Source organism: Macaca mulatta, chromosome 7, assembly GCF_049350105.2.
Source record: "Macaca mulatta isolate MMU2019108-1 chromosome 7, T2T-MMU8v2.0, whole genome shotgun sequence".
Lineage (NCBI taxonomy): Eukaryota > Metazoa > Chordata > Mammalia > Primates > Cercopithecidae > Macaca > Macaca mulatta.
Genome location: NC_133412.1, coordinates 89,481,884 through 89,496,576, shown reverse-complemented (window position 1 = coordinate 89,496,576; position 14,693 = coordinate 89,481,884). Strand labels below are relative to the sequence as shown.

Sequence of the window (14,693 nt, the reverse complement as noted above, 5' to 3'; positions counted from 1 at the left end):
AACCTGGGAGGTGGAACTTGCAGGGAGCCAAGGTCACACCACTGCACTCCAGCCTGGGTGACAGAGTGACACCCCGTCTCAATAAATAAATAAATAAATAATTTGCCCATTTGTACAGGGAGCTGTTTTCTTGAGTGTTGAGAGTTCTTTATACCAGTAAGATACAAATCTTACATCAGATACATATTTATGAAAATATTTTCTTCCAGCCTCTAGTTTTCTAATGAACAGTTTCTCTTGAAGAGCAAAATTTAAAATTTTGATGAAATCCAATTGGTTATGTTTGGTGGTCATATCTAGGAAAGCTTTGCCTAATGCATGGTCACAAGGGTTTTCTTACACATTGTTTTGATAGTTTTAAGTTTTACATTTAGCTCTATTCAATTTTGAGTTAATTTTTATATATAGCATGAGAGATAGATCAAAGAAGTTTTTTGTTTTGTTTTATTTTTACGTGTGAATATCCAGTTGTTCCAGTATCATTTGTTGAACAGACTTCTTTCTCCAAGGAATTGCTTTTGCATATTTGTCAGTAATCTGTTATTCATGTATGTGTGGGTCCATTTCTGGACTCTCCATTCTGTTCCATTTCTTGTCTATCTTAACAGCAGTACAAACTGCCTTGCCTACCATAGCTTTATAATAAATATAGGTCAATAAATCTGTATTTTAGATTTAAGTCTAAATTTCACATTGAGATTAAAATCTAAAGTCTATATTTTAGATTTAATGAATAAATAAAGAAATTTAAATAAGTTTAAATTTCTACTTTATAAATAAATGAATGAGAAAAAGCCATGTTAATCTTCCAACTGTGTTCTACTTTTACAAAGTCATTTTGGTGTGCTAGATTCTTAGCACTCTTATATGAACTTTAAAAACAATTTGTCGGCCGGGCGCGGTGGCTCAAGCCTGTAATCCCAGCACTTTAGGAGGCCGAGACGGGCAGATCATGAGGTCAGGAGATCGAGACCATCCTGGCTAACATGGTAAAACCCCGTCTTTACTAAAAAATACAAAAAAACTAGCCGGGCGAGGTGGCGGGCACCTGTAGTCCCAGCTACTCCGGAGGCTGAGGCAGGAGAATGGCATAAACCCGGGAGGCGGAGCTTGCAGTGAGCTGAGATCTGGCCACTGCACTCCAGCCTGGGCCACAGAGCGAGACTCTGTCTCAAAAAAAAAACAACAACAAAACAATTTGTCAATTTCTACCAAAAAAAAACAACACAGAAACCCATGTAGAGTTTTGGATTGGGTATGCTTTAAATCTGTAGCTCAATTTAGGTAGAATTAACATCTTAATAATGTTCAGTCTTTCAACCCGTGGATATGGTGTATGCTTCTATTTACTTAGACCTTCTTTAATTTCTCTCAGTAGTATTCTGTAGTTTTAACTTTTGTACAGGTCTTACTCATCTTTTGGTAAAATTTATTCTTATTCCCTATTTTTGATGCTATTACACATGCTATTATATTTTAATTTTAATTTGATTGTTCATTGCTGATACAGAAAAATATTATTTTGTGTAGTGATCTTATATCCTACAACAAGCTTGTCCAACCCGTGGCCTATGGGCCGCATGTGACCCAAGACAGCTTTGAATGTGACCCAACACAAATTTATAAACTTTATTAAAACATGAGACTTTTTTTTTCTTTGCAGTTTCTTTTTTTTTTTTTTTTTAAGCTCATCAACTATTATTAGTGTTAGTGTATTTTATGTGTGGCCCAAGACAATTCTTCATCCATTGTGGCTCAGGGACACCAAAAGATTGGACACCCCTGTCTTACAATTTTGCTGAACTTATTTATTAGTTTTAGTAGGTTTTTTGCATATTTCATCATATTTTCTATATAAATGATAGTAGAGATGTACTGTTTGTGAATAAAGGCAGTTTCATTTCTTTCTTTCTGATCTGGATGTCTTTTATTTTCTTTTCTTGATTGATTGCACTGGCTAGAAGCTCCAGTACAACGGTGAATAGTAGTATTGAGAGTGAACCTTCTTGTCTTATTTCTGATCGTGGAGATAAAGCATTCAGTCTTTCACTGTTAAGTCCGATGTTAGCTGTAGGTTTTTCAAAGGTGCCTATCAGATTGAGGAAGTATAATTCTATTCCTACTTTGCTAAGAAGTTTCATCAGGGATAGATATTAAATATTAGATCTTGTCAAGTGCTTTTTCTATGTTGAGTGACATGATCATACAGTTTTTCTTTTTTATTAATATTTTGGGCTTTGGTAGTTTATGTCTTTAAAGGAATTTGTTCATCTGTATTGTCAAATTTATGGTATAAAGGTATTCATAATATTCTCTTGTTAACCTTTTAATATTTGTAGAATCTGTAGTGATGGCATCTCTCTCATTTTTTATTTTGTACAACATGATGTTTTGAAATATGTATATGTTGTGGAATGGCTAAATAAGCTAATTAACATATGTATTACCTCACATATTTATCCCTTTTTATGATCAGAACACTTGAAGTCTACTTTCTTAGCAATTTGCAAGGAAACAATACAGTAGTCACCATGTTATACAATAGATCTCTTGAATTTATTTCTCCTCCCACAACCTCTGGTAACCAGCATTCTACTCTCTACTTGTGTGAGTTCAACTTTTGTAGATTGTACATATGAATGAGATCATTCAGTATTTGTCTTTCTGTGCCTGGCTATTTCACTTAACATAATATCTCCAGGTTCATCATGTTGTCACAAATGACAGGATGCCCTTCTTTTTTAAGACTGAGTAGTATTCCGTTGTGTATATGTGCCACATTTTCTTCATTCATCTGTTGATAGACATTTAGATTGACACCATATCTTGATCATTGTCAATAATGTTGCAATGAATATGGAGTGCAGGTATCTTTTCAATATACGAATACTGTTCTTTGGATATATCACCCAGTAGTGGGATTGCTTGATCATATGGTAGTTCTATTTTCAATTTTTTGAGAAACCTCCTTACTGTGTTCCATAATTTACATTCCTACCAGCAATGTGCAAGGATTCCCTTTTCTCCACATCTTCACCAACATTTATCTTTCTTTTTTTAATCATAGCCATTTTAACAGGTGTAAGAAGAAATCTCATGGATATAATTTGCATTTCTCTAATGATTAACAATCTTGGGCATTTTTTCATACTCCTATTGGGCATTTGTATGTCTTTTGAGAAATATCTATCAGGCCCTTTGATCATTTCTTTTTTTTTTTTTTTTTTTTTTTTTTTTGAGATGGAGTCTCGCTCTGTTGTGCAGGCTGGAGTGCAGTGGTGTGATCTTGGCTCACTGCAACCCCCACCTCCCAAGTTCAAGCAATTCTCCTGCATCAGCCTCCCGAGTAACTGGGACTACAGGCATGTGCCACCATGCCCAGCTACTTTTTTGTGTTTTTTTGTAGAGATGGGATTTCACCATGTTAGCCAGGATGGTCTCTATCTCTTGACCTTGTGATCCACTTGCCTTGGCCTCCCAAAGTGCTGGGATTACAGGTGTGAGCCACCGTGGCTGGCCAAATTTTTCTTTCTTTGTGTCCTTACTCTATAAGCTTTTTTCCATTTTTAAAATTTTTTATTTTCTTTTTTTACTTTTTAAACTTTTTTGTTAAAACTAAGACACAGGACAGGTGTGGTGGCTCATGCCTGTAATCCCAGCACTTTGGGCAACCGAGGCGGGCTGATCACCACCTGAGGTCAGGAGTTCGAGAGCAACCTGACCAACATGGAGAAACCCTGTCTCTACTAAAAATACAAAATTAGCTGGGCGTGGTGGCGCATGCCTGTAATCCCAGCTACTTGGGAGGCTGAGGCAGGAGAATCACTTGAACCTGGGAAGCAGAGGTTGTGGTGAGCCAAGATAGAGCCGTTGCTCTATCTCTAGCCTGGGCAACAAGATAAAACTCCGTCTCAAAAAAAAAAAAAAAACAGGCCAGGCACCGTGGCTCACGCCTGTTTCTTTGAGAACATTGTAGTGCAAGTCTTCTGGTGATAAATTACTTAAAATTTTGTTTTTGAAAGGTATTTTCACAAGTACAGAATTTAAGGTTGCCAACTTTTTTCTTTCCATACTTGTTTGCTTTTTATTCCTCTAAGAAATCTGTTATCATCTTTGTCTTTATTTTTTATATGTAATGTGTCCTTTTTCTCTACTTTTGAGATTTTTGCTGTATCATAATTTTAAGCAATTTGTTTATGATGTTTTGACTTTATTTGGTATAGTTTTCTTCATGTTTTTTGTGTTTCATGTTCATTGAGCTTCTTGGATCTCTGGCTTTATGCTTTTTCTTAAATTTGGAAAAATATTGGCCATTATTTCTTCAAATATGTTTTCTGTCCCTCCTCCAATCTGCTTTCCTTTAGGGACTGAAATGACATATATATTAGGCAACTTGAAGTTGTGTTGCAGCCCACTGATTTTTTTTTTGTTTTTGATAATTTTTATTGCTATGTCTACAAATTCATCTTTTCAGCTGCAGTTTCTAATCTGCCATTAATCCCACGCATTTTCATCTTCACACATAATTTTTCTATCTAGAAGTTCCATTTGGGTCTTTTTTATTTCTTCCATGTCTTTATGTAACTTTTTAAACCGATAGAATACAATTATTATAACTGTTTTAATGTTTTTATTTGCTAACTTAACATCTGTGTCAATTCTGGGTCAGTTTTGATTGATTGATTATTCTCATTATGGGCCATGTTTTCCTGCTTCTTTGGATGCTTGGTAATCTTTGGATATTAGACTTTGTGAATTTTACCTTGTTAGGTATTGATTATTTTAGTATTCCTATGAATATCCTTGAGTATTGTCCTCTAGTGCAATCAAGTCAATTGGAAACAGTTTGATCCTTTTAGGTCTTACTTTTTATGATCTGTGTGGTGATCTGAGCAGTGTTCAGTCTACAGCTAATTATCAGCCCTACTGAGATAAAAGACTTCTGAGTATCTATCTAATGCCTCATGAATTAGAAATTTTTTCAGTCTGATTGCTGGCAACAGGCACCAGCCTTATGTGAGCACAAAACACTGTTCCCTGTAACTTCGTTGAAGGATTCTTTCTCCAGACTTAAGTAATTTTCTTACGCACATGCTAATCAGTATTCTGTCCCTAGACTTAAGGGTGTCCCTCTGCTAATCTCTTGGTTCCTCTGTCTCTGGAGCCTTCTCCTCTTCAGTAATTTGTTCTGTCAGTTCTAGTCACCTTGGTCTCCCCAAATTCTCAACTCTACTTCCTCAACTCAGGTAGTCCACTGGGGTAACTTCTGGGTGCCCTCTCCCTGTGCTGTTTCCTGGAAACTCTCTCAAAGCAATAAACTGGGGTGATTTATTTTTTCCATCTCTCAGGAATTGCTCTCTCATTGCTTGTCTTGTTTCTTGAAACCATTGTTTTATCCTTTGTTCTGTGGGCTGTTTATTTGTTTGTTTTGGGTTATTTCAGGCCAGAGGGTAAATGTAGTTACTATTACTTCATCTTGGCCAGAAGTAAAAGTTGTAACAACAGTTATTTGTTTTCTACCTCAGGGTCAGTTGGGCTTCAGCTGATTTAATCTGGGGTCATTGAGAACTGTTTGGGCTAAGCTAATTTCTACTGGACTTTATATATATATGTACATATAAATACATATGTATGTGCTAAGCTAATTTCTACTGGACTTTATATACGTACATATGTATGTGTATAATACACACATATACATTTATGTGTGTGTGTGTTTATATATACATGTGTATGTATGTGTGTATATGTATGTGTACATATATGTGTGTCCATATACATAAAGAAGGTTTAATTTAGTTGAAAGTAGAAATCAGCAGGTCAGTAGTAGCCACCATAATCTTGGGATATAATACTACTAATTTCAAAGAAATTATGGTATAGTGTTGAAATGTATATTTCTAAAAATAACTATGTAAATTATCATTTAACATCTTTGTTTTTTATTTTAAAATTAGAAGACAATGAATGTAAAACTATGCAAGAATCACAGGAAACCCACATATCCAACCACCTAGATGAAGTTGTTGCTGCTGTTAGCATCACTAATAGTAAGAAGTTCCAAAACAAGCTGCCTCAGACAGCACTATTCCAGCCTCCTCGAGAGAAACTCCACCTCTGTGAAGAGAAAGCAAAGTCTTATTCCAACAGTCACGAAGTAAGGAGACTTTTGTTTCTGTATTTCTACTCTGGGATTTGAGCTATAAGGTATAATCAAGAGAAGTAGAATGTTTTGGATTACATTTCTAATCTCAGCAGTTTGGTACAAGAGAGTGTGTAAGACAGTGCCTTTGTTATAACATGAATGAATGTAGTATCTCTAGGCTCCAAGCACAGCGGCTGGCACAGCCAACAACAAATATTTATTGAGGTCCCACTGTGTGCCAAGTCTGGGCACTGGGATACAACACAAACAAAGCAGATGAAGCTTCTGCTCTCATAGAGCTTATAATTCCTTATAATCTCAGATCTTGTTCTCTGCATGCTTCTTTCCCATTCTTTCCTTGAAAGTTTTACTCACTCACTAACTCATTCAGTAGGCATTTCTCTGTCACCTCTTATGTGTTGGGTCCTGTTCATCCATTCATCATAAATACCTATTGTATGCCTAATATGTGCCAGGTGCCATGTAGGTACCAGGGGCACAGAAAGAAAAGCCACAGTCTTTGTCTTGGAGGGACTCAGGATTTGGTTGGGAAGATAGATGGGGGACAGATAATGGTAGTCAGTTTGGTAAGTTCTGTGAGAGCTCGAGTGACATAGATACAAAACAGAAAGGGGTGGGCAGTGAGCCTGGAGGTGGTAGAGGGACAGCAGGTAAAGCACACTTTCTTGGGATGGGAGTTACGTAGACTGCATTAGTAAACAGTGCTTAGGAGTTGGACAGGTGATGAAGAGGACCAAAATGTTCTGGACAGAGGTAGCAGATAGACAAGAGCCAAAGGTCTGAGGGAGTGCAGTCTGTTTGGAGAACTATAAGGAGCTGTCTGGGACTAATGTGTTAGTGACACAGGGCAAGATATGAAGCTGGATTATGGGCAGGAACTGAGGCCCAGAGGGCACTCAAGGCCTAGTGAAAGAGTTTTGATTTTCCCCTGAAGATGATGGAGGATTACCATGAGGTTATAAGTAGAAGCATGCCATGAGCAGGTTTGATTTTAAGAACAATCACTCCCATAGCTATGAAAGGTATGGACAAAAAAAGAGTAAAACTGGAAGAGGAGCATCAGTTAGGAGGATATTTGCAATAATCCTCCAATAATGAGGACCTGAACAACACGTGGCAGAGGCAATAGAAATGCTGAGCTCTTTTGAAAGGAATTTAGAAATGAAGTCAGTGGGACAGGACTGGATGACTGAGGGGACATAGGGAATGGGGATGTGAGAGTGAGAAAGATGGGGTGTGTAGAATTCCTACCACCCAAGGTCTGAGTCTGCTTGGATGATTGGAGACTTGCCCATGACCTTCATCAGTATAGTGAATACAGGAGAAAGACCAGGATTATAGAGAAAGAGCACAAATTTGGTTTTGAGGTTGTACTTGTTCATTATGCAACAGATACTCGGTACCTACTATTTGTAGGCTCTAGGCTGGCAGCCTTTCTCAACCAGACTTCTGCAAAAGAATTAAGCCCTCATGCCCAAAGGCATTTAACAAATGTAAAGAATTAACTTATTTTCTGTGTATCTAGAATGGTATTAAACATGTCGTTGTTCTGTGGTTCTGGTGAAGAATCCAGGATACAATGGTGAATAGGACAGACAAGGTACATACCCTGATGGACCTGAGAGGCGATCGACGTTGTAAATGGACCAGATTCTTATAGACTGTGATAAGTGCTAAGGAGGACATAGAGTGGCTCTGTCTTGGGTAGCGTGATCAGGGAGGGCCTCCAGGAAGATAAGGTGAGACCTGAGGAAGAGAAGGAGCCAGTGTGGAGGAGCTGAGGGAAAAGAGTTCTAGGGAGAGGAAATAGCACACATAAAGCTACAAGGTAGGCACAAGCAGGACATATTTGAAGCAAGGAGAAGAAGCTGCAAGCTGACATTAAACATAGTGAGAGAGGCTGTCAGTTCACTTACGGCCTTGCAGGTTTCCAGCTAAGTGCCCTGGAAGGCCTTAAAAATATTTTCAGCAAGGTATTAACATGATGTAATTTACTTTTTAAAATATCAGGTTTTTGGTAATTTTGTATTTTAAAGTAATTTCTGACTTACAGAAAAGGCACAAGATTCACTCATTGTTAACATTTGCTGTGTTGCTTTGTTCTCTGACTCTCATTGTTTTTCTGAACTGAGAGTAAGTTATAGATATTATGGCCCTTTACCCCCAAATTCTTCAGTGTTTATTCCCTAAGAATAAAGCTATTCCCTTACATAGCCACGGTACAGTGATCGTAATTAGGAAATTAATGTCAGTATAATACTATTATCTAATCTGTAAACCTTGTTTATATTTCTTCTTAATAATGTCCTTTACAGAAAATAATCAGACCCATGGTTCAGTCTGTGAATTCATGCTAAATAGAGTTGTTATGTCTCTTTAGTCTCCTTTAATCTGAAACAGTTGCTTAACCTACTTTGTTTTTCATGATCTTGATATCTTGGAAATATGTACTCTAATTGTTTTGTAGAATATCTTTCCTTTTGAGTTTGTCTTATGCTTCCTCATGATTCTATTCAGATTGTACATTTGGAGCAGGAATACCACAGGTGTGACATGGGGCGCTCCTTAGTGCGTCCTGTCAGGAGGTGCAGAATGTCTATTTGTCTCGTGACAGTGATGCCAACCTTGAACATTTGGTTAAGGTGCTGTGTGGCAGGTTTCTTTACTGCAGAATTGCTATTTTTCCCTTTGTAATTAATAAGTATTTTGTGGGGAGATTCACTGAGACTATGTATATATTTAAAACTTCACTCCGTCAGTTTTAGTGTTCACTGATGATTTTCACCTGAATCAGTTATTACTATGATGTTTGTCACAGAGCCAGTCGCTGACTTCCACATGCTTTCAACATTTGTTTGTTGGCATTCTATTATAAGGAAGAGCTTTTCTTTCTTCACAGCTTATTTATCATTCATTTATTCCTATCAGTATGGGTTCAGGAAATTGTATTTTTCAAATACACTACAACCTATTGTTTTCTTGGAAGCTCAGATTATTCCATATCTGCCAATGGGAGACCCTTCAAGCTGACTCCTGAGTCCTCAATCCATCCCCTCATTGTTTAACCACTTCCTGATGCTACCACTTGCTGGTAAATCATCTCAACTTTCCAGCCTTATATTCCTTCATCTTTAAATTGAGGGGACCAGATTAGATTATTTCCAAGGCTCCTCCCAGTTTTGAAATTGCCTTGCTACTTCATACTTGTCTTCTGTCTGCCCCTTACCAATGCCTATTGCTAAAGCCACTGGGACTGGTAGAATAAAGGTTGGAAAACCAATAGGGATATTTGGACCATGCCTTATAACATAAGGAAGTGAAGGGAGGGCAAGCTGTTTCTTGTATACCTCTAACCCCGCTCAGGTCCTGAGAACCAAGGTTATTATCAGGGAAGCCCAACTCAGCCTGCACAGTCCTCTTTGCTGGAAATCTGTATTTGGGACAGATTCACTATCAAAACAGATCTCCCTCTTTTTTCTGTCTGGATTCCGTGATGTTGTCGTCATTTCCTTCTCTTTCATACACTGTAGTTGTTGTTCTCTTTCTCTCTCTCCAAAGAAGTCATTCCATAAACTTCCTGTGTCTAGAGGCAATAAAAAGGTGATTCCCAAAAGAAGTACAAACAGCCAGCTAACACATGAAGACGTTCAGCCTCATCAATTTGGGGGAAAAATGTGGACCAAATCCAGAAGAAATGGGCCAACTGACAAATTGACAAACTAAAACCAAAACAAAAATTCCACAATTTGTACTCGGTTCAACATAAGGGGCATTTCTGCTCACATATGATGTGTTGAAAGTATGAACTGGTGCAACCTCTTGGAGAGGTACTTCACCAATAGCTACTCACAGCCTCAGAATTTTGCATATCCTTTACACAACGATCCCATTTGGAGGAATTTATTTTGTGGGAATGTTTATGGGTGTGTGCAAAGGTATCCATACGGGATATTCAGTGAGTAAAAAATTTGCAGACACCTAAATGCCCAATAAAGAGTGGATTGAGTAATACGGTTATGATATAATCATATAATAAAATACTGTAGAGCCATTCAAACTTATATCATAGAAGATGACATGAGAAGTTATTCATATATTGTTAAAACAGCAGACTGTAAACCTGCAAGTAGCTTATGAACCTATTTTTGAAAAAGAAAAAATAGCCAGGCGCAGTGGCTCACACCTGTAATCCCAGCACTTCGGGAGGCTGAGGCGGGCGGATCGTGAGGTCAGGAGATCAAGACCATCCTGGCTAACAAGGTGAAACCCTGTCTCTACTAAAAATACAAAAATTAGCCGGGCATGGTGGGGGGCGCCTATAGTCCTAGCTACTCGGGAGGCTGAGGCAGGAGAATGGCATGAACCCGGGAGGTGGAGCTTGTAGTGAGCGGAGATTGTACCACTGCACTCCAGCCTGGGTGACAGAACGAGACTCCGTCTCAAAAAAAAAACAAAGAAAAAAGAAAAAGAAAAAATATATAGATTCATAAAAATAAAGAATAAAGGGATATTTAGCTGCCTAGATATCTCTAGGGGGTAAACTTACAGGTGATTTTTAGTTTTTATCTTTTTGCTCGTCCGTATTTTGACAATGAGCATACATTATTTTTGCAGTAAGAAACATGTTACTATAGAAAAAAAATGCCACAGTCCACCTTCTTTCAGCACTTTATGGTGAGCATGTATTCCTTAGCTTCCTCCTGCTAGGTCACAAAAGTGACTCTTCTTTGGCCAACTGTCTGGCTGTGTATTTTTGTCTAGAAAAATGTTGTTTTAGGGTGAAGGTATTTCCAATGCATGGAGGAATTGTGTGGAAATGCAAGTCCTTTGAGCTTTGACATTGATGGGGGTGCATCCTAGGGGCATCCTGGGTCTTCTCCACAACTCCATCGTTGTTCTTACCTTTCTTCCTCTGCTTTGACCCCTTCAGCTTTCTTTCTTCAGCCATCTCTCTTGCTGTTCTGACTATCTGCTGCTGCATAACACCCCAACAACTTAGTGTCTTAAAACAAAAAGAGCGATTCATTTTCTCATGAGCTTGCAGTTTTTGCAGAGCTCAGTGGGGTTTGCTCAGCTTTGTTCCACACAGCATCAGCTGGTCTTGAAAGGTCTGGAGAATCTGGTGCCAAAATGGTTCACTTTCTATGTGGGTCTTTCTATGTGGGTCTTCTCTCCACGGGGCCATGTTGGCTTCCTCACAGCACTGTGGTTGGGTTCTGTATTAGTTTGTGGTGCTGACATAATAAAATTCCACACATGCTGTGGCTTAAAGAACAGAGTTTATTTCCTCACAGTTCTGGAGGCTGGAAGTCCAAGATCAAGGTGTGAGCAGGGCTTGATTTCATTCTAAAGCCTCTCTCCTTAGTTTGTAGATGACTGCCCTCTTGTTGTATTCTCACATGGTCATTTCTCCATGTGCATGCCCATCCCTGGTGTCTTTTCCTCTTCATATATAAGGATACCAGCTGTATTGGACTAGGGTCCGCCCTAACACCTTGTTTGAACTTAAATCACCTCTTTAAAGACCTCATCTCCAAAAACAGTTAAATTATAAGCTGCTGGGGGTTGGGACTTAAATATATAAATTCAGGGAGGTTGGGGAGGGGACACAGTTCAGCCCATAACAGGTTTCAAGTGTGAGTACCCAAGAAGAGACAGAAAGCAAAGCCACCAGTTCCTTTAGACTGTGGCCTGAAAATTGGTCCTGCATCATTTCCTCCAGGTTCTATTGGCCAAACAGTCATAAAGCCCAGATTCACAGGAAATGGGACATAGACCCCCATCTGTGGATGGAAGGAGTATCAGAGAATTTTGGAGCTGAAGGTTTTCGTTTGTTTGTTTGTTTGTTTGTTTGTTTTGAGATGGAGTCTCGCTGTGTTGCCCAGGCTGGAGTGCAGTGGTGCAATCTCGGCTCACTACAGACTCCGCCTCCCAGGTTCACACTGTTCTGCCTCAGCCTCCCAAGTAGCTGGGACAACAGATGCCCACCACCACGCTTGGCTAATTTGTTGTATTTTTAGTAGAGACTAAAAATACAGGGTTTCACCATGTTAGCCAGGATGGTCTCAATCTCTTGACCTCATGATCCACCCACCTCAGCCTCCCAAAGTGCTGGGATTACAGGTTTGAGCCACCGCGCCCGGCCTGGAACTGTGTTTTAAAACTACCAGCTTTGCTTTGAGGATATGGCTGCTCTGAGATCACCTCGAACTGGGAATCTAGTTTTCTGTTCTTTTTGTCCTAGCCCTGAATGAAAATGTGCTTCTCACTGCTTTAATCAACTCTGTAAGTCCTGCTGATCTCATTTGCTATGCTAGTGTAGACGGCTAAGGAGAGTTTTGAATTGAGAGCTAAAGTATAGTATTTGACAGCCTGGGCAACATGGCAAAACCCTATCTCTACCAAAAATACAAAAAATTAGCCAGGTGTGGTGGTGCACACCTGTGGTCCCAGCTGCTCAGGAGGCTGAGGTGGGAGGGTTGCTCGAGCCCACCCTGGAGGTCGAGGCTACAGTGAGCCAAGATTGTGCCACTGTACTCCAGCCTGGGTGACAGAGTGAGACCCTGTCTCTCTCTCTCTCTCTCTCTCTCTCTCTCTCTCTCTCTCTCTCTCACTCTCTCTCTCTCTCTCACCCTAACCCTAACCCTGTCTCTCTCTCTCTCTCTCTCTCTCTCTCTCTCTCTCTCTCTCTCTCTCTCTCTCTCTCTCACACACACACACACACACACAAAGTATAGTATTTGCGAACACTACCATTTGCCCCTGTTGTGCCTGCATATGGAGTAGCTGTTCATTGGTGGACAGCTGGGAAACCTAGAGAATGACTAGATGTCTGCTCTACTTTTTCTATTTTTTAAATTCTATTTCTTTTTTTCACCTTTAAATGTGCTATAAATTGTACTTCTTATGTTTATTGTCTATTTCATCTTACCAACTGTACACTTTACCACCCCAAATAGATCTTTGTCTGTTTTGTTCTCTGATACATCTCAAGTGCTTTGAACAATGTTTTGAACATAGTAGTCACTCAGTATTTATCAAAGGGATATAAAAGCACATTGATTTTGTGTTTTGTGACTCTTAAGTTTTAAGTTGTATAACTGGTAAGCCTGTTTTCTCTTCCTAACAGTACAAACAGGCCGTCCACGAGCTTGTGCGTTGCGTAGCACTGACAAGAATTTGCTATGGAGACTCACATTGGAAACTAGCAGAGGCACATGTTAATCTGGCTCAAGGCTACCTCCAGCTGAAAGGTAAGCTCGCCTTAGACTGAGGGTGATCAATTGGTTGATTTCTGCTGTTCTCCCCAAAATTTGATTCATACTTAATTCGAAGGATGGGGTTTTTTAATATTCTTCTTTCTAAATACCAAGAAGCCATTTCCTTTTAGAAAGAGTTGATAAAGTGTATAACATGTAAACATTCAAAGGGGAAAAAGGGAAAAAATATTGTAACTTTTTTTTTTATGATTTCAAAAGTAAGGTTCTTAGGAGAAAATTAATCTACAAAGAAGACTTTGTAGGAAAAAACCCAAGGTATGGAATAGGGGCCCAGAATGGGATTCATTCACACTTTTATTGGAGAATCTCTTGACTGTAAATAACCAAAAAATTTAAAAAGACTAACCCAAATTGACATAAACAAAAATTTTTGGCTCATACAACTGAAAAATGCAAGAGAAAAACTTGCTTTAGATTTAGCCATATTCAGTGTTCAAACAATGTGACCAGGATTCAGTTTGTCTCTCTCCCACTGCTTGGCTCTGTTTTTCTTGGTATTTGCTCCATTCTTAGCCAGGCTTTGCCCACATAGTGGCAGCAAGACTGCCTGCAACTTTAGGCTTCCCTTATAAGCATTCCCAGGAGTAAAATAATGTCCCTCTACCAAAATCCTAGAATATGGGAAGGGTTCTAATTGAAACAACTTGGGTTGTATACCAAAGGCAAGGAGTAGTCTGATTGGCTAAACCTTCCTTTTGGCTTCATTGGATCCTGAAGGAGAAGCAGGCCTTCGCCGAATCACATGGATTGGATGTGCAGGAGCCAGGCATCCCAAAAGGGAAACGGGAGACTGGGTGCAGGGAAGACAAAAACAATAGACACCGAGGATGTGATAATGGCTTCTACTTACTGACTGTGCAGCCTAAGACAAGATGGACAAGAGCATCTCTCTGCTCAGCTTCTTCGGCTGAAAAGTGATAATGATGGTGATGGTGATGCTAACTTTCCAGGGTTGGCCCAGTGAATAAAGAAAACAATAGAAGTGGAAAACACCAAATGCCAAGCATATTCTATACCAAGCATATTCATTATTGCCATCCAATCAATTTGGCCAAATCTGATTATAGACTTGTCCTACCTATCAGATCAAAGCTGTTAGAGACCTTGGAGATTATCTAGTTTAAACTCTGCCCTCCCACCCCGTTTTGTAGATTCAGGGAAAACAATGAGTCTGAGTTAGAACAGCTTACCCCATACCACACTGTTAATAAGTAGCTGATCTAAGACTCAGACCTAGGATTTCAATG

At 39.2% G+C, this 14,693-nt stretch overlaps 1 protein-coding gene across 7 annotated transcripts in view; it reads left to right on the top strand.

The window, feature by feature from the left end:
- Positions 1 to 14,693, top strand: part of TTC23 (tetratricopeptide repeat domain 23) — a 107,323-nt gene that overhangs the window by 15,211 nt on the left and 77,419 nt on the right. For 5 of the 7 annotated variants that reach the window (XM_015143120.3, XM_077938133.1, XM_015143126.3 and 2 more), the window contains 2 exon segments: positions 5,958 to 6,157; positions 13,296 to 13,419. In XM_015143120.3, coding sequence (XP_014998606.2) covers positions 5,978 to 6,157; positions 13,296 to 13,419 — 304 coding nt within the window. In that variant the 5' untranslated portion in view covers positions 5,958 to 5,977. 7 annotated transcript variants of the gene reach the window in all.